A 19,777-nucleotide genomic window follows, 5' to 3' on the forward strand; every position below is an offset into this window, starting at 1 on the left:
GACTGCTATAGACTATGGGAAATTTTGAAGTTGTACTAAATAAATGAAGTTTGCATTATGCTATGGCTAGGAATGGCCCCCATAGACTCATATGTTTGAACAGGCCTATGGAGGCCAGGGAATATAATGTGGTGGTTTGAATATGCTTGGTTCAGGAAGAGGCACTCTTTGGAAATGTGGCATTCTTGGAGTAGGTGTAACCTTGTTGGAGGAAGCGCGTCACTGTGGGCTTTAAGACCCTCTTCCTAGCTGCCTGGAAGCCAGTCTTCTCCTGTCTGCCTTTAGATAAAGATGCAGAACTGCCTGGATGCTGCCATGCTCCAGTCTTGATGATAATGGACTGAACCTGTAAGCCAGCCCCAATTACATGTTGTCTTTTATAAGAGTTGCCTTGGTCATGGTGTCTGTTCATAGCTGTAAAACCCAAATGAAGACACCAGCATTGAATGGAAACATTTGATTACTGTTATCTTACAGAAAGCATCAGATCTAAATCAAGCTCATCAGCAACAGACAACAAGCAGGAAGTAATTAAAATGTAAACACTGCTGCTGTAGCTATCAAATTATTACTATGATTAATCAAGAAGCTGAATCTATCCATACCTGTATGAACTTCCTCCGAAAGGGCCCCAGGCCTGGAGCCCGAAAGTCACCCAAGGCAGCATACATCCTTTCATACAATTTTTCAATATTTTTCTTATTCACAGGATTCTTTCCTAGTTCATCTTTTGTATCATTAACCCAGTCCTGTGCCAAAAGAGAAAAAAAAAATCAAGAAAGAAGCTAGAGTATACATGATACTATTCATACTAATTTTTATTGTTTTCTTACCTTAAAGAGCATATCAGGATTGGAGAGCTGGTCTAAGGCATTAATAAAACCTTGAATCACTCCTCCTTGATCAAGTTTACTTTTTATCCTATAAAAAAATGTACCAGATTTAGGCCAGGAATGGTGACACACATCTTTAATCCCAGTACTCCCAGAGACAGAAGCAGGTGGATCTTTGTGAATTCAAGGCTATTCTAGTCTATACAGTGAATTCCAGGACAGTCAGAGATACTTACAGAGACCCTGTCTCAAAACACCACCACCACCACTGCCACTACCAACATCAGGTTCAGGAACCTTAACATTTTCTAGTGACCTGGGCATATTTTTATATATTTAAAATATAGACTTACAACATGTACTACTTTCTGTATATGTTTACATATAATTACACACACACACACACACACACACACTCACCAAACACACAGACGAAGACACACACAGCCACAGACACACACACACAGAAGCTATCAGTCCAGGGAAATAGTGACTTGAGAATTATATCCAACATTAGATTAGCATCTGGACTTTAAAGTAGAAGGTCTCAACCTGTGGGTTGCAACCCTTTGAGGGGTCACATAACCCTTTCACAGGGTCCACATATCATATATGCTGTATATCAGATATTTACATTATGACTCATAACAGTTGTCAAATTATATTTATGAAGTAGCAATAAAAATAATTTTATGGTTGGGGTCACTACAATATGAGGAACCATATCAAAGGGTTGCAGCATTAAGAAGGTTGAGAACCACTGCTTTAAAGAGGTAAAGGTCTTAGGCAAAGTCAAAGTACATCGGTAGTAGATATGGACACTGATGAATATAATTTACTTTTGCTTTGAACATCTTCAAGTATGGCAGGTCACTTTCTTGATATTTAATTACAAATACTTTTTATGTGTTCACTTTTAAAAACAGTCTTATGGTGTTAGACTCTGGTCAGAGATGGTGTAGCTGGTAGGGCAAGGTGGTGCAAGAGGTATATGGACGAATTGTGACAGATGATCTGCCTTTTATCTTCCCTGGCAAGGAGGCAACTCCACTCATGGCAAAACAGCTGTGTGATATAATGATTTTTAATTACCTTGCTGACCATATTCATAAGAATTTTGGACTTTATAAAGACATTTTACTTAAGTATACCATGGACTTTGAATGTCTTTGCTTCCTATACCCTCCATTTCCTCTCCCTCCCACGAGTATCCTTCCTTTTCCAAGATAATTTTGCTTCTACTTTTGTGTCTTATAGAATATACATGACAGAAGAGGTTATTAGTTTGAACCTGGCTTATTGTCTTAATATACGATGATGCCTCATTTAATCCATTTCCATACAATCAGATTTTCTTTATGGTTGAATAAAACCCTATAAAGCATACATATCACATATTCTTTATTCATTCATGATGGTTGATGGGCTGATTCCATCAAGTAACTGTTGTCACAGTGCCACAGTACATAAGGACATGCAGGTCTTTGCTGTCGTGTGGCTTCTTAAACAGCATATTCACAGGATCAGTATGGCTGGATCATATAGTAGGTCTGTGTTTTTGTTTTGTTTTTACAGTCTGGAGATAGGGTTTCATTATGTAGCCCTGGCAAAATAAAACAATGCTGGAGGTATTACGACCAAGCCATAGCAACAAAAACTACAAGATACACAAAAACAAACAGGTAGAATAATGGAATGGAACAGAAGACTCATATACAAATCGACTTGGTTACATGTAGTGACCAAATCCTTTGACAAGGTGTCAAAAACATGCACCAGGAGGATAAAAAATAGAGTGTGTAGGCTACATAGGTGACAGGACAACAGAAAGAAATTGAACTTCCATATGACCCAAATGTACTGCACCTGTGAATATACTCAAAAGAACTCCTGAGTCCACATCTTATACAGACCTGCATTGTAAGCAACGGCCCATCCATGAGCCCGGTTATTGGCTGGTTGTGTGAGTCTTTTTGGTATTTATTGTTTTGAGTAGAGTATTTCAGATATTAATCTTGTTTCATTGATTTTTTTGTATCTTTTTGTTTCTATTTTATTAATTTATGCTTTGACTTATTATTTACTAATATCTACTGATTTGGGGGTTTGGCTTATTTTTATTTTTCTAAGATCTTAAGGGACATCATTAAGGTATGTGAAATCTCTATAATTTCATAAAGTAGAGACTTATAGATCTTTCTAAGAATCTTTTTGCTTCTCACAAGTTCTGGTGTGTTTGTACTTTATTTAATTCCAGGAATATAAAACCTTTTCTCCTGATTTCTTCAATAACCTACTCATCATTCACTAGTCTCCATGAGTTTGTATATTGTCTACAACTAAAAACTACTAAACTAAAAACTAGTTTCTCATTGATTTATAGTTTAATTCTATTGTCACCAGATAAATTATTTTAATTTTTCAATATTTATTAAGACTTATTGCACCAAAATATGGTCTCTTCTGGAAAAAGTCTTATAGGTTGTTGAGAAGAGCATGTATTCTAAAGTTACTGAGTAGAATATTCTGTTGATTTACTTTATTTAATGCTGATGTTTCTGTATTTCTTGGGGGGGGGGAATTTGGATATTAGATACTATGTTTGACACCTAACATAGGTATGATGTTTGGATAGCATGTATTAAAATCACTATTATCTTTGAGGTCAATGAATGCCTTTGATATTCAGTAGTATTTGCTGTTTGGAATTGGTCTTACTGATGCTTGATGAATAAAACACATCTTGATGGAGCCTGTGCCCAGGAAGCAATATACTTACAAAGTCAGTATGTCATTGGTATGAACTTACAAATAACTAAAGTGAAAATGATGACACTTCAGGTCATCTATTGGGCCCTAATTCAGAAGGGGACCTCTCTTTGTTTGTATATATGTAAACAAACATACCATGTGATATATACATGAGTATCTGAGTGGGGGTACTTATGTTTGCACAGATAGAGGTCAAAAGAGGATACTGTTTGTCTCACTTTCAGCCTTATTTCCTTGAGACAAACTCTCTTAATACATCTGAGGCTTGCTGTTTTACCTAAGCTGCCTGGTCAGCAAATTCTCAGGATCTGCCTGTCTCCGTCCCCCAATGATGAGGTTACAGGTACATATAAGCCACGGGTCCTGGGGATTTGAACTCAGTTCTCACAATTGCAAATACGAGCTCTAAGCCATCTCTCCAGTTTCTCTGGATTCACATTGCATATATTTTTATCTATTTATTTGCGATTTATTTATGTTGTTTATATATAGCTAAGGCTGCCCTCAAACTTCAGGTTTATCTTGTCACAGCTTCCAGAGTATTTGTGACTCTAAACATACATCACCATGCCAACCTTTCAACATATGTTAAAGGGTAGTTCCTAAATAGATTTAGTTGGCGTTTCTGCTGCTGTGATGAACACCAAGACCAGAAGCGACTTGGGGATCCGAGCTTAGCTTAGCTTACAGCTGTCAGGTCACAGCCATCACCGGGAAAGCCAGATTAGACGTCGAGGCCCTGGAGTCAGGAACTGAAGCAGGGGCTATGGAGAAATTACTACTTACTGGGTAGCTCCTTAAGGTCTGTTTGCTCATCCTATTTTCTTATACAAACCAGGATCAACTGCTTAGGGATGACACTATCCTCAGTGAGCTGAGTCTGCCTTTATCAGCCTTTAATCAGGAAAATGATCCACATGCCAATTAGGGGGAAGTATTTTCTCAACTGATGACCTCTCTTATCAGGTGACCATAGCTTGTACCAAATTTACAAAAACGAACCAACCAGGACGAGAACTGATTGCAAAAGTATCTCATGCTGTCTGTACTATTCAAAAGATTATTATTAAAAGATATTAGCTATGGGCATGAAGGCAAGCACCTAAGACAAACAGTATTTTCAAAAGGAGAGAAATTCAGTAACAAGTATCATTCAGAGAAAAACTAGCCTCAATAGATGTTGAAGAATTCCTATGCTTCATGAACAACTCAAATATAGGTACATGTTTTTCCTTTTGATCACCCCACATTTTTATACCCAATTCTATCTGATGAGCCCAATACCAAAACATTACCTCTCAACAAATGCTTTATTATTATGGCCAGAAGAAGTATTTTGAAAGGAGTAGCTTTCACTGCTTATTATAAAAGGGTAGATAATGGCCTGTGGATAGTTATCAGCAATTTCTTCCACGGTATGCTGCACCGCAATAGCTTCCTCTTTGTCCAGTAAGGCAACCATGTGGCCGATCCAGCCAATGAACTGCCAGCAAGGAATGGATGAAATCTAAAATTCAGAAAAGTTTAGTTTGAAAATGAACAGAAATTTAACAATATTTGCATTAAGGTAAAATATGTTCCATATGAAAAGACAAATATAAGTCTACTCTCTCTTAGCTCTTTTTTGCTACGGGACTACTGGATTCAACCTAACATTTCCTGTTCATGTACACAAGTATCTTTTGATCAAAGAGTGGATCAGACTTGCTGTGGTGGTCTGAATGAGAATGACCCCCATACGCTCATTCATTTAAATGCTGATCCCCAGTTAGGGGAACTGTAGGTGAAGGATTAGAAGTGTGACCTTGATGGAGGAGGTATGTTGGAATGGTCTTTGGGATTTCAGAAGACTCCACTATTCACAGGGTGCCCCTGCCTACATCATGCCTACATCATGCCTACATCATGCCTATGCTCCAGGACGGAGCTCTCGGCTGCTGCTCCCACATCACACCACGCCTGCCTGCAGTTGTGCTCCCCACTGCAATGCTCGTGGGTTCCAATCATAACACTGGAAACCCTCCCCAAATACTGTCTATTATAAGTTGCGTTGTACATGATGTCTTACCACAGGAATGTACAAGTAATAAAGACATTGGACAAACAACATTCTCTAACAGCTATACTTCATAGTATTCACTTGGTGCATTATCATGAACTTAGGATGTTTACATATATTTTATTTTAAAAAATGCTTAAAAAAGAGATTCTTATAAATATACCTCTGTAGTTATGCCATACACATGTAGAATAAGTTTCCAGAAATACAATTACAGTTTGAACAATAATATATACATATATAAATTATATATATTTAGAAAGTCTAAGAAGATTTTTCAGATTTCCATTTATAAAACTGTTTGACTACATTATACATTCTTTATAAACATTGGATAAAGTTTTTAATTTAATTTGATTTTTAACAAAAGGATCTCAATACATATCCCTGGCAAGCCTAGAAACTGCAAAGCAGACCAGGCTCTTCTCAAATTCTGCTTCCTGAATGCTGGGATTTAATGCATTTAATGTGTGCCATCACAACCAGCCATAATAAACTTTCTGAAGTTAATTTTCAATCTAGTATTAAAAGCTATATAATTTGGGCTAGTGAGATGGCTCAGTTAAGGCACTTAACTGCCATGTCTCATAACTGGATTCAACCCCCAGCACTCACATGGTGTGTGAACAGGGCAGACCTCTGAAAGCTGTCTCCTGACCTTCACATGTACACTGTGGTACAAGTGTGTGCATATTCAAAATATCCAAAGAAGTGTAGTTAAAAAAAATTGAAGGGCTTCTTTTATGCTTGGAAATGCCTCCCATGCTTAGAAGTATTTTATCTTTTTAATTTTCTTAATTTCTTACGCAGCTTCAAATTTTCACCTCTCTGCAATTCTTACTAAAGCTTGCTTCTGCTTTAAACACTGAAAAGAAAAAAAAGGGGGGTGGGGGGGGACTACTGTATTCAGAATCCACAGACTACAAAGGCACAGTTAAGCCCGATAGCACCTTCCAGTATCGATCTGCGCCCAGAGCTGTGCTCAGACACAAAACCTGACTGCAGAGAGTTGGTCTACCAGAAGCACTCTCCCTCCTAAGCCAACAGCCCACAGGTGGGACCCCACTTTCTCCCCTTTGACTTTATAAAGAGAGACCCGCTGGGACTGGGCAGGGATCATGAGTCACAGGGCAGCCTAGGACAGGATCCTTCTGCTCCCCTTCTCCTTGCTCACTTCAAAAATCACAAGCTCAGAGGCCCACAGAAAGGACAAGCTCCAGTCAGAGACAGCAAGACCAACTAACATAAGAGAAAACCAGATAGCAAGGCAAGTGCAAGAACCTAAGGAACAGAAAACGAGACTACTTGGCATCATCAGAACCCAGTTCTCCTACCACAGCAAATACTGGATTTCCCAACACATGGGAAAAACAAGATTTGGATTTAAAATTACATCTCATGATGATGATAAGGAACTTCAAAAAGGATATAAATAACTCCCTTAAAGAAATACAGGAGAACACAGCTAAACAAGTAGAAGGTCATAAAGAGGAAACAGAAAAATCCCTTATAGAATTAAGGGAAAACAAACAAATAGGTGAAGGAATTGAATAAAACCACCCAGGAAGTAAAAATGGAAATAGAAACAATAAAGAAATCACAAAGGGAGACAATCCTGGAGATAGAAAACCTAGGAAAGAGATCAGGAGTCATAGACACAAGCATCACCAACAGAATAAAACAGATTGGAGAGAGAATCTCAGTGGCAGAAGATACCATAGAAAAATTTGACAAAATAGTCAAAGAAAATGCAAAAAGCGCCTAACCCAAAACATCCAGGAAATCCAGGACTCAATGAGAAGAACAAACCTAAGGATAACAGGTATAGAAGAGAAAGAAGATTCCCAACTTAAATAACCAGTAAATATCTTCAACAAAATTATAAAAGCAAACTTCCCTAACCTAAAGAAAGAGATGCCCATGAACATATAAGAAGACTACAGAACTCCAAATAGATTGGACCAGAAAAGAAATTCTTCTTGTCACATAATAGTCAAAACACCAAATACACAAAACAGAGAAAGAGTATTAAAAGCAGTAAGGGAAAAGGTCAAGTAACATATAAAGGCAGACCCATCAGAAGTACGTAAGACTTCTCAACAGAGACTATGAAGCTAGAAGATCCTGGGCAGATGTCATACAGACCCTAAGAGAACACAAATGCCAGCCCAGGCTACTATATCCAGCAAAACTCCATAGATGGAGAAACCAAGATATTCCATGACAAACTCAAATTTAAACAGTTTCTTCCACGAATCCAGCCCCCCAAAGAATAATAGATGGAAAACTCCAACACAAGGAGGAAAACTACACCCAAGAAAAAGCAAGAAGGTAATCTTCTTTCAACAAACCCAAAAGGAGATGGCCACACAAACATAATTCCACCTCTAACAACAAAAATAACAGGAAACAACAATCACTATTCCTTAATATCTCGCAACATCAATGGCCTCAATTCCTCAATAAAAAGACATATATTAACAGACTGGATACATAAACAGGACCCCCAGCATTTTGCTGCATACAGGAAAGGCATCGCAGTGACAAAGATAGACACTCCCTAAGAGTCAAGGGCTGGGAAAATTTTTTCCCAGCAAATGATACCAAGAAACAAGGTGGGGGAGTCATGCTAATATCAAATAAAATCGACTTTCAACCAAAAGTTATCAAAAAAGATAAGGGCACTTTATAATCAAAGGAAAAATCTACCAAGATGAACTCTCAATTCTGAACAACTATGCTCCAAATGCAAGGGTACCCACCTTCATAAAAGAAACTTTGCTAAAGCTCAAAGCACACATTGCACCACACACAGTAATAGTAGGAGATTTCAACACCACTCTGATCAATGGACAGATCATGGAAACAGAAACACAGAGAAACTAACAGAAGTTATGAATCAAATAGATTTAACAGACATCTATAGAACATTTCATCCTAAAACAGAAGAATATACCTTCTTCTCAGCACCTCACGGAACCTTCTCAAAAATTGACCATGTAATTGGTCACAAAACAGGCCTCAAAAGATATAAAGAGATTGAAATAATCCCATGCATCCTATCAGATCACCATGGACTAACATTCAGTAACAACAAAAACAACAGAAAGTCCACAAAAACATGGAAGCTAAATAACGTTCTATTCAACGACAACTTAGTCAATGAAGAAATAAGAAAGAAATTAAAGACTTCTTAGAATTTAATGAAAAAAAAAAAGGCACAGCATACCCAAACTTATGGGACACAATGAAAGCAGTACAAAGACGAATACTCATAGCTCTCAGTGCCTCCAAAAAGAAATTGACGAGAGCATACACTAATATCTTGACATAACATCTGAAAACTCTAGAACAAAAAGAAGCAAATACACCCAAGAGGAGTACAAAGCAGGAAATACTCAAACTTAAGAGCTGAAATCAATCAAGTAGAAACAAAAAGGACTATACAAAGGATCAACAAAACCAGGAGGTGGTTCTTTGAGAAAAATCAATAAGATAGATAAACCCTTAGCCAGACTAACCAGGGGGCAGAGAGACTTAAGAAAGACAAAAATGAAAGGGGAAACATCAAAACAGAATCTGAGGAAATTAAAAAAATAATCAGATCCCATTAAAAAAAAAAAGCCTGTACTCAACAAATCTGGGAAGTCTGGAGGAAATGAATGGTTTTCTAGCTATATACCAGGTACCAAACTTAAATCAGGATCAGATAAACCATCTAAACAGTCCCATAAAAAACTCAGGTGACAGTAGATGCTGGCGAGGATGTGGAGAAATAGGAACACTTCTCCATTGTTGGTGGGTTTGCAAGCTGGTACAACCACTCTGGAAATCAGTCTGGTGCTTCCTCAGAAAATTGGACATTGCACTACCTGAAGACCCAGCTATACCTCTCCTGGGTATATACCCAAAAGATCCTCCAATATATAACAAGGACAAATGCTCCTTTATGTTCATAGCAGCCTTATTTATAAAAGCCAGAAGCTGGAAAGAACCCAGATGCTCTTCAACAGAGGAATGGATACAGAAAATGTGGTACATCTACACAATGGAATATTATTCAGCTATCAAAAACAATGACTACATGAAATTCTTAGGCAAATGGATGGAACGAGAAAATATCATTCTGGGCTGGAGAGATGGCTCAGCCGTTAAAGGCTAGGCTCACAACCAAATATAGAAAATATCATTCTGAGTGAGATAACCCAGTCACAAAAGAACACACATGGTATGCATTCACTGATAAGCAGATATTAGCTCAAAAGATTGGAATACCTAAGAAAAAATTCACAGATCATCTGAAGCTCAAGAAGGAGAAAGACCAAAATGTGGATGCTTTGTTCCCTCTTTAAGGGAGAACAGTATACCCACGGCAGGAAATTCAGGGACAAAGAGTGGAGCAGGGACTGAAGGCTGCCCCACCTGGGGATCCAACCCAGACGCAGCCACCAAACCCCGGTCACTATTGTTGATGCCAAGAAGTGCTTGCTGATGGGAGCCATATTCCAGTGTCTCCTGAGAGGCTCTGTAGATGAGGATGGTTGTAGCTAGTAATTGGACTGAACAAGGGGACCCCAATGGAGATGTTAGAAAAAAGACTAAAGGACCTGAAGGGGTCCGCAACACCAGAGGAATAATAACAGTATCAACCAACCAGACCCCACCAGAGTTCCCAGGGACTAAACTGCCAACCAATGAGTACACATGGAGGGACCCATGGCTCCAATCGCATATGTAGTAGATGATGGCATTGTCCTACATCAATAGGAGGAAAAGCCCTTGGTCCTGTGAAGGCTCACTTCCTCAATGTAGGTTAATGCCATGGTGTTGAGGTTGGAGTGGGTGGATGGGAGTGGGAGAATCCTCATATAAGCAGGGGGATGGGAGAGGGGATATGTGAGGTGGGGGAAGGGGGAACATTTGAAATGTAAATATATAAAATACCCAAGAAAAATAAAATAAAAAAAGAGTCCATTTTGGAAGAAATAAATTTGAAGAGAAAGAGGGAGGGGTCTGATAGTGTAGGACCCACGTGCGTTTGGAGCAAAGTGAACTTGGGAGCGGCTGTCCTACCCTCTGTGAAATTGTCACATCTGAACATCGCGGGGCCTCGGACATTGCCCTGCCTAAAGGAGTAACAGAAAAAATAGTAGGACAGGAAAAAAAAAGTCATCCATCTGTACAGTAGAAAAGCAGCTGTGTTACAAGTGTGTCTCACAAACAAGACAAGAAGGAAAGACTGAAGACAGAGAGGGCCTCGCAACTCAAAAACTTATGGATGACAAACTTCAGTGGTCTCACAGTCATCTGGATACAAAACCCCCCCGAGATATTCAAAGAAGGATGCCTGTGCATTACTTGAGAGGTATTCGGATCGGTTCAGCAGTGAGCTGGAGCAGACTGAGTTACACAACAGCATCAAGGACAGGCAGGGGACGCGGCACCACTGCCAGGAGGCTGTCATCAAGCAGACTATGGAGCGGGAGCAGCAGCACTAGGAAGGCTATGGCTTTGATCCCAGACATTTTAGACTCAAATACTCTGCAGACTTTCTGGGAATGGGATTTTGATCAACGAAATTGCCAAACATCAAAATGAGGAAACTTTGTGCTACTGATGCAGTTCCTAAGAAGCGCAAACAGAAAAATATTTTAAATATAGAAAGGGATTTAGGAGAATTAGAACAGGGGAAACTGGAGACACTACAGATGGGAAACTGGAACCAGCAAGTGACACGATGAAGAAATGACTGCAGTGCCTGTCAGCCCTCACTGAAATACGTGCGACGCCTCATGTCCTACTCACTGACTGTGGAAATAGTCATTTCTGTGTGGGCTGGTGAGATGGCTCAGCACGAGGTGGCTTGCAGCCAAGCCTGACTGCCGGAGTTTGGTTCTGAGAACCCACGGGTTAAAGAGAACAGATGCTACAAGGTTTCTTCCAACGTCCGCATGCACGCCATGGGAGGTGCGCATGGGCACACACACAAATAAGTTTATTTTAGTAATTATCTGCAGAAAAAGAAAAAAAGAGGCCTGATAGCATGGAGGACCCTCAGGGCTCAAAGAGGAAGATTGTTTTAAGATTTTGCTGGGGATGGCTCTGAGTTCTGTTCCCAATTCCTATGGAAAAATGAGGTTCAGTAGTATGAACCTGTAATCCCAGGGAGCTGGGGAGGCAGAGACAGGAGGAAATAGGGCAGAGGGGCTTGCTGGCTAGTCAGTCTAGCTGAGTTGGCAAGTCCCAGGTGCAGGGAGAGAATCTGTCTCAAAAGACAATGTGGAGAGCAAGTGAGGAAGATACAGGGCACTGACCTTTAGCCTGGGCACTCATGCACCCACAAAAATACAATGACAACAAAGATCTTGATACATGAAGCAGCAAACTAGCAGTTAGTCCTTTCTGAACTCTTATTTTCAAGACAAAGCTTGGATCTATGTTTTAGTTATGAATCTGTAAAAGCAAGGAGGAACTTTTGAGATGGACCTGTTCTTTTATAGATGGGGCCTTCCCTAAATAGGTAGGTCCCAGAGGATAGAGGCACAGCCAGCACATGTGTGCCCAAGTGTTCTATGGAACAAGGGTAGGAAAGCTGCAGGTGTTGCACGTGCACACAAACCTCTTGATTCCCACTTAGCCCTTACCCTAGGCTAAATAAAAACTAAGCAGAAGATACCAAGAGATGTTCTAGATTGCAGCTTCAGCAGTGTGGAGGGTAAAATTCCATATAAAGTCCCTATCTTGGTTCCAGAAATATTCTTCCTTCATTGATTTGGTTCTTTTTCAGATATAGTGTTCCTACTATACCCACAAAGGAAAACAGGTAAAAGTGGCATCACACATCTATAGTCCTCAGATGGAAACAGGGCAGAAGGTGAGACTCTGCATGCATGATGCAGCATGTGCAAAAACACAAAGGTAGGGGAAAAAGGCCATAAGGTACAGCACACACACTGACTCTATATATAAGTAAAATGTGTCTTTAAGTCCTGAAAAGTTCTTTTCCACTCTCAAGGATACCAACCTCTTTTATTATTATGTTTACGGTCTCTTCTGGATATTGTTCTATAATCTGAAGTAATCTAGGAAATTTCAGCCTGGCTTCAGAAGAGTTCAACTTTAACGCTCTCAACATTTTCTCCACCACAAGTGCTGGATATCCTTCCAGTTCTACAGAATCAAAGATAGCAAAGAAGGAAGCGATGGTTAATAGCTCAAAAAGCATAAATGTGACAAATGATTTTCTTCCCTTTTTTGGCTTCTTTATTTAGTCTGTCACTGTTCCCTCTCCAATGCTTTCTTTCAGTCAAGAAATGTCATACAGATGTTTGTTTAATCTTTCAGGAAGCAGTTTTTATCCTGTACTGACAGGACACAGTGGATGATGGTCCTGATTTTATTCCTAGAGCAAGAGGTAGACCACAGGAGCCTGTAAGTTACAAATGAGGACCCTTGCCATGCTAGCACCTGGGAGGTAGAACAAAATGAAAAGTTCAATGCCAGCCTGTGTTACACAGTCTGTAGAAGTTAAGGGATAAAATACATAGTTTCTACATACACTTCTCTAAGTTACCAGATGGTGGCTTAGCTCACCGGTGGAGTTCTTGCCTAACATTATCAAGGTTAGTTAAAATCCCAGAATTGCTGATAAATACAGCAGATTTTATTTAAATACAGGCCTGGAGATTCTACCATACATACAGAACACTAACCTGTACTTATCTTCTGTGAGGCAGTGGATGCACTCTCTTCTACCTTTCGGAGTTGTTGGTCACAGAAACCTACCAGTGTCATATAAGCATGGGCCCTCTCAGCTGCAGCCTCATGGCCCCAACAGGAAAGTTGGGTCTCCTCTTCAGCTGACTGCACAGCCATGGAGAGGTGATGGAATGCTCTCTGGTACAGACCTGAGATTACCTGGAATTGAGAATATGCAGGACTAGATCAATAACTTTGAAATAACACCGAGAAGTTAAGTATAGTGTGTACAGTCTCAACTGAAGCAAGGGGATTCTTTGGGACTATAAATTTGATGCTATACTAATTAATTGAGACCCCTTCTTAAATAAAATAAACACTGGAAGCTATGTTGTGGTGTGTGTAAGTGTGTGTGTGTATATGTGTGTGTGTGTGTGTGTGTGTGTGTGTGAAGAGAGAGAGAGAGAGAGAGAGAGAGAGAGAGAGAGAGAGAGAGAAAGAAACTGTGTGTGTAAGGCAGTAAGTAACCCCAGTAAAATCCGGAATATAACTACAACCAGACAAACTAAGGAGAACATGCTGGTCAATCAGTGAGCCATATAGAGCTGGACCAGGCTAAGGCACTGTGAACTCCACGGGATTCACAAAAATGACAAAAGCTGGTGCTATATGCTCATATCCTGCAAAGATGTCGGTGACACTGACAAAGATAAAGATGGGACCCCATGACAGCTCCGAGGCAGGACAGAAGGTGAAGAGGCTAACTACAAAAGGGGGAAAAGTTTGTTGTTTATCCCACAAGCTAGTGGAGAAACCATATCAATGGAAATTAGTGATAAAACTTCATATATAAAAGCTTGTTTTACAGATTTGTGTTACCAAGTTGGGTATGTAATCCCAGAAGTAGAATCTGTATGTAAGTAGAAGGTTTGTTCTAAGGCTCAAGTCGACCTGGTCTATGCAATCTGTTCCAGGACATCCAGAGCTACTTAGCAGGGGAAACAAACAAACAACAAGACCATGACAAAACCCCTATATTATTGAGGAAGGTGGCATGTAGCTCAGTTAGTAGAGTGACTGCTTAGTTTACATGAACTCACGACTTCAGACACAGTACCATATACACTGGCTGTGGTGGCACACACCTATAGTCCAGCACATGGGAGGTATAGAAAGTTCAAATCCATCTTTGGTTAGAAAGCAAATTTAAGACATGCTTGGAATACAGAAGACACTGGCTCAAATAAAAAACAAACCCTAACCAAAACAAACCAAAAAAAGGTTTAATTCAAATAACAAATAATCGGAAATACCTAGATTATTCAATTTTCCATATAAGAAACTTGAAATCATACTTGTCAATTATTTCATTTTATTTCACGGTTTCATTTTAATTGTGTTTTTGAGACCAGTTCTCACTCCCAAACACTAGGTTTACAACTGTGAGCCATTATACCTGCCTTTAAGCATAGTTTAAACTGACAGAAGAATACTCTCTCATTGAGGCTTTACTTTGTGCTCGGGGCACCAATAAACGATACACAATACAAGAACTTACCCTCTCTGTGTTCTCCGTATTAGATCCGGAAAGTGCAAAGATGGATTCCGTCTTACTTTTCTCCAGGCCAGACAGGCAGGCTGGCTCCCTGCTGAGAGCATCAGCCATGATCCTGCAACTTGTGCCCAAGAGGATGTTCTGGTCACAAAAGGCCTGAATGTTTTTATTTAAGTAGTTTGAAATATCACTTTCATCTGTTGCATTAAAAAGAAGATTTTTTAAAAAAATGAGAAATTCATAGTCAGTAACTTCTTTTCTAATAAGAGATTAACTGACATAAATCTTAGAAGTACAAGAACCTGGCTTCACTTTCTGATTAGAGATTGCCTTAAACTCCCTGATTAATAGAAAATGTACTTTGTTAATGTTAAGGCCTGGGCAACTGCTGCCTGACTAGCCAGCCATTTTATGCTGTTATTACTATTACAACGAAACTTTCTCATATGCTGTTAATATTATTACTAGGAAACTTTCTCATGTCTGGGTTGACTGCAGATTTTGTCATATTATGTGCTCTGATGCTCTTGGAAACCAATCACAATAGAGGTCCCCTAGAACTGCTTTGTATCGTTAACCCCAATAAGCTTGGACCAGAACCAACTGCCCAGCAGTACTTCCTGTACCTATCTGTGAACTTTCATTGCTTTTGCTTTTACACGCCTCTGGGATAGACCACAACATAAGAGACACCTGTACCAATATAAGAAGCTTTATTTGTCCCCAACCATTAGGAAAAGGGTAAGTGTAACACAAAGTCATGTGCCTAAGGAAGTGCCTATCCCTAAATCCTGACTGGTGGAATGACTTGGCACAGATGTTTGAGTATTTCAGGCTTAAAAGCTCTGTAGGATTCTGGCTTGGGGTCAAGGATGGCTCAGAGTCTGGTCTGCAGCTCTGATTGATTGATCAGTGTCAGAGTTAATGCTCAATAAACTATTCCTGTCTGACTGAGAGTGCTGTTCATGTGGTTTGTGAGGTGGCTCCTGGATCCCACAGCTAAAAATAAATCCTGATGCCCACTGTGTTAAAGTTTAAAAGCAGGAATAAACTTTTTATTCTAGAATCATCCATCACATTTTATCAAATTCTTAGTCTTGTCTGTTGCAAAGAACAGAAAATGGCTGTTATTAAACAAGGACTGTAGTTCTGCTTCTGGCAACATGGTGCTGGGCAAGGAGCTCAGAGCTGCACCACCCAGTGGTGTGTCCACTAGAAAGCGCAGCAGCCAGGCCCTGTTTGTGGTAGTCTGGTTCCCCAGTCAGGACCACTACCACCAGACTGCTCAGCTTATACAACTCTGTGTCTGTGCTCCAACTCCAGGACTGCTATTGTTGTGGGTATTCAATATTACTATTTACTGGGGAGCAAACCCAGAGCCTCAGACATGCCAGGCAATTGTACTCACAGTCTTAATATCAGTATAATGATTCAAGAAACCCTAGGACCATTTCTTACCTTTCCCATTTCTCCCTGCTTTGGGTTCTTTTGTTTGTTTGTTTTGTAAGACATTCTCCCAATATAACATTGGCAGGTCTTGAAATTGTGGCAATTACCCTGAGTTGGTCCTCAGTGCTGGAATTATAGGTATGTACATGGAGGTTTTCTGTTCCTAGAGTAATGTGGAGAAAGTAGTCCTTGTGGTGTACGCCTACAGGGCCTAAGGCATTGTTCTCTCTGCAGCAGGCCCACTATGTACCTGAGGTGACTGGCAGTATGGTAAGAACCTCAGATCCAACACATGCCTAAGGAAACTTTTCTTCTCTTATGCTTTGAGGCTAAAAGCCAAGTTAAGTATCAAAGAGAAAAGGTTTAATTTTCACGTTATTTTAAAGGTGAACATAACTCTAAATGCTGTGCTCTATATGAATCCCCTTGATCTGCACGATCTGCTCTGTGGCATGCTTTACTGCTATCTATAACATACCTGGGGCAGATTTCACTCTCAGAGGAAGTAGCACAAAAATAGCTTTTAAGACAATATAAAATAGCATTCTCAAACTGATGCAGAAATAGCATCCTAATTACCCAACAGTGTGATGGTCTTGAGCATGGTGAGGACTTGTTCCTGAGGGCTCTGAGTGTGGCTCCGGCAGTGGTTCAGCTGGCAGAAACTGTGTATCCACTGCATTCGCCAAGACTCTCTTATTTTTGATTCTTTATGCATTTCTTTCAGGAGTTTCATGGAAAGTGAGAAATTATTCTACATAAACAGAAGCATAAGAAAGAAATGGTTCTGAGACATCTTGTTATGTAGCCAGAGGGGCTTCTTGTGCTTCTGGTAGCTCCTGTGAAGACACCATTACAGACACAACCTAGGTTTAAGAAAATTAGTCATTTAAAATTCATTGCATCTCCTTTCTTTAAGGCATGGGAATGTGTATATCAGGTGTGAAAGGTAAAATACCACACACATCTGACCACTATAGAAAATTACTTTAAAAGTTTTCAGCTGGCCTGTTTTCCTTGTTACATGGTACAACATGCCCTTGAACAGTCAATTCACTTCCTTAGCTGTACATTTTTAAAAAATATATTCTACATGTAAGTGGGTACATATGGGTTGAAAGGTTTCAGGTCAGCCTCAGGTGTCATTTTTTAGATGCTGTTCACTGTCTCTTATGATACAGGGTCTCTTACTGATCTGGACTTTCCAGTGTAGGTCTAGCTGGCAAGTGAGCCTGAGAGATATGCTTGTTTCTAATGCCTCAGAACTGGGATTTAGAACCCATCACTTTGCATGGAAATCTAATTTCTAGGAAATTAAACCTATGCATATTATAGCAAGCACTTTATGAACTGTGTACATTATACATTTAAAGAATGTTTTACCATTTCTTATGAGCATATCTAAGTGTTTAGAGTACTGACACCAAACATTTAAATTCAAAGCATTTTTGCCAGCCCAAAGAGAAACTCTTTGCTTCTCAGTAGTCGTTACTTAGTCTCCACAGGGAGGGGCATTTTCTGTCTAAGTCCTAGCCTGGTTATTTCAAAACAATGATATTAGAAAATAATGAAGTCCTTCTGGTTTCCATTTGTATCTCAGAGTTAACCCTGTGCCACAGCTCTCCACAAAACAATCCCACCAGAGAGAACTGGTCGCCCAGGAGTGCTGACACACACCTAAGATACAGGCGAGACCATCACTACTGCTCCAATACCTGGCCCAAGTGGGACATGGCAGGAACACACAGAAACTGTGGAATAGTCTGGGACAGGATCCTTCTGGTTTCTGCCTGCACTGTGGAGCGAACCCTGTGCCACAGCTCCCTACAACCCAGTCCTGACCTGAGAGAGCTGCTCTCCCAGAAGTGCTAACACACCTAAGATCAGAGGCACACAGGAGGGACAAGATCCAGTCAGAGACAACAAGACCAACTAACATCAGAGATAACCAGATGGCAAGGGGCAAGTGCAAGAACCTAAGCAACAGAAACCAAGACCACTTGGCATCATCAGAACCCAGTTCCCTCACCACAGCAAGCCCTGGACACCCCAACACAGTGGAAAAAGCAAGATTTGGATTTAAAATCACATCTCATGATGATGATAGAGGATGTTAAGAAGGACATAAATAACTCCCTTTGGCCCATAAAGAGGAAACACATAAATTCCTTAAAGAGTTATAGGAAAAGAGAACCAAACAGGTTAAGGAATTGAACACAACCACCCAGGATCTAAAAATGGAAATAAAACAATAAAGAAATCACAAAGGGAGACAATCCTAGAGATAGAAAGCCTAGGAAAGAGATCAAGAGTCATAGATGTAAGTATCACCAACATAATACAAGAGATAAAAGAGAGAATCTCAGAAGATACCGTAGAAAACATTGACAAAAAACATCAATGATAATGTAAAACACAAAAAGCTCCTAACTCAAACCATACAGGAAATCCAGGACACAATGAAAAGGCCAAACCTGGGTTGGGGATTTAGCTCAGTGGTAGAGCGCTTGCCTAGCATGCGCAAGGCCCTGGGTTCGGTCCCCAGCTCCGAAAAAAAGAAAAAAAATAGTTGATCCAGAAAAGGCCAAACCTAAGGATAACAGGTATAGAAGAGAACGAAGATTCCCAACTCAAAGGGCCAGTAAATATCTTCAACAAAATTATAAAAGCAAATTTCCCTAACCTAAAGAAAGAGATGCCCATGAACATACAAGAAGCCTACAGAACTCCAAACAAATTGGACCAGAAAAGAAATTCCTTCCATCACATAATAGTCAAAACACCAAATACACAAAACAGAGAAAGAATACTAAAAGCAGTAAGGGAAAAAGGTCAAGTAACATATAAAGGCAGACCTATCAGAATTACATCAGACTTCCACCAGAGACTATGAAAGCCAGAAGATCCTGGACAGATGTCATACAGACCCTAAGAGAACACAAATGCCAGCCCAGGCTACTATACCCATTGAAAGTCTAAATCACCACGGTAAAGTCTATATTCCATGGTAAAAACCAAATTTAAACAATGTCTTTCCACAAATTCAGCCCTACAAAGGATAATAGATGGAAAACTCCAACACAAGGAGGGAAACTACACCCAAGAAAAAGCAAGAAAGTAATCTTCTTTCAACAAACCCAAAAGAAGAGGGACACACAAACATAATTCCACCTCTAACAACAAAAATAACTGGAAGCAACAATCACTGGTCCTTGATACCTTTTACCATCGATGGACTCAATTCCCCAATGAAAAGGCAGAGACTATAAATGGAAAATAGCCAACATGTACAAAGAACTCAAGTTAGACTGCAGAAAACCAAATAACCCTATTTAAAAATGGGGTGCAGTCCTAGACAAAGAATTCTCAACTGAGGAATCTTGAATGGTTGAGAAGCACCTAAAGAAATGT

General features: G+C 39.9%; 1 protein-coding gene and 1 pseudogene across 4 annotated transcripts in view; one reads left to right on the forward strand and one right to left on the reverse strand.

The window, feature by feature from the left end:
- Window positions 1-19,777, reverse strand: part of Prkdc (protein kinase, DNA-activated, catalytic subunit) — a 217,548-nt gene that overhangs the window by 22,202 nt on the left and 175,569 nt on the right. For all 4 annotated transcript variants that reach the window (NM_001108327.2, XM_039088537.2, XM_008768933.4 and 1 more), the window contains 7 exons: window positions 16,946-17,120; window positions 14,921-15,114; window positions 13,377-13,581; window positions 12,689-12,834; window positions 4,901-5,112; window positions 834-921; window positions 606-749 (listed from right to left, as the gene is read on the reverse strand). In NM_001108327.2, the coding sequence (NP_001101797.2) occupies window positions 606-749; window positions 834-921; window positions 4,901-5,112; window positions 12,689-12,834; window positions 13,377-13,581; window positions 14,921-15,114; window positions 16,946-17,120 (1,164 nt within the window). The remainder of the gene's footprint in view (window positions 1-605; window positions 750-833; window positions 922-4,900; window positions 5,113-12,688; window positions 12,835-13,376; window positions 13,582-14,920; window positions 15,115-16,945; window positions 17,121-19,777) is intronic.
- Window positions 5,511-11,913, forward strand: LOC103690762 (translation machinery-associated protein 16 pseudogene; annotated as a pseudogene).

Source organism: Rattus norvegicus, chromosome 11 (genome assembly GCF_036323735.1).
Source record: "Rattus norvegicus strain BN/NHsdMcwi chromosome 11, GRCr8, whole genome shotgun sequence".
Taxonomy (NCBI): domain Eukaryota; kingdom Metazoa; phylum Chordata; class Mammalia; order Rodentia; family Muridae; genus Rattus; species Rattus norvegicus.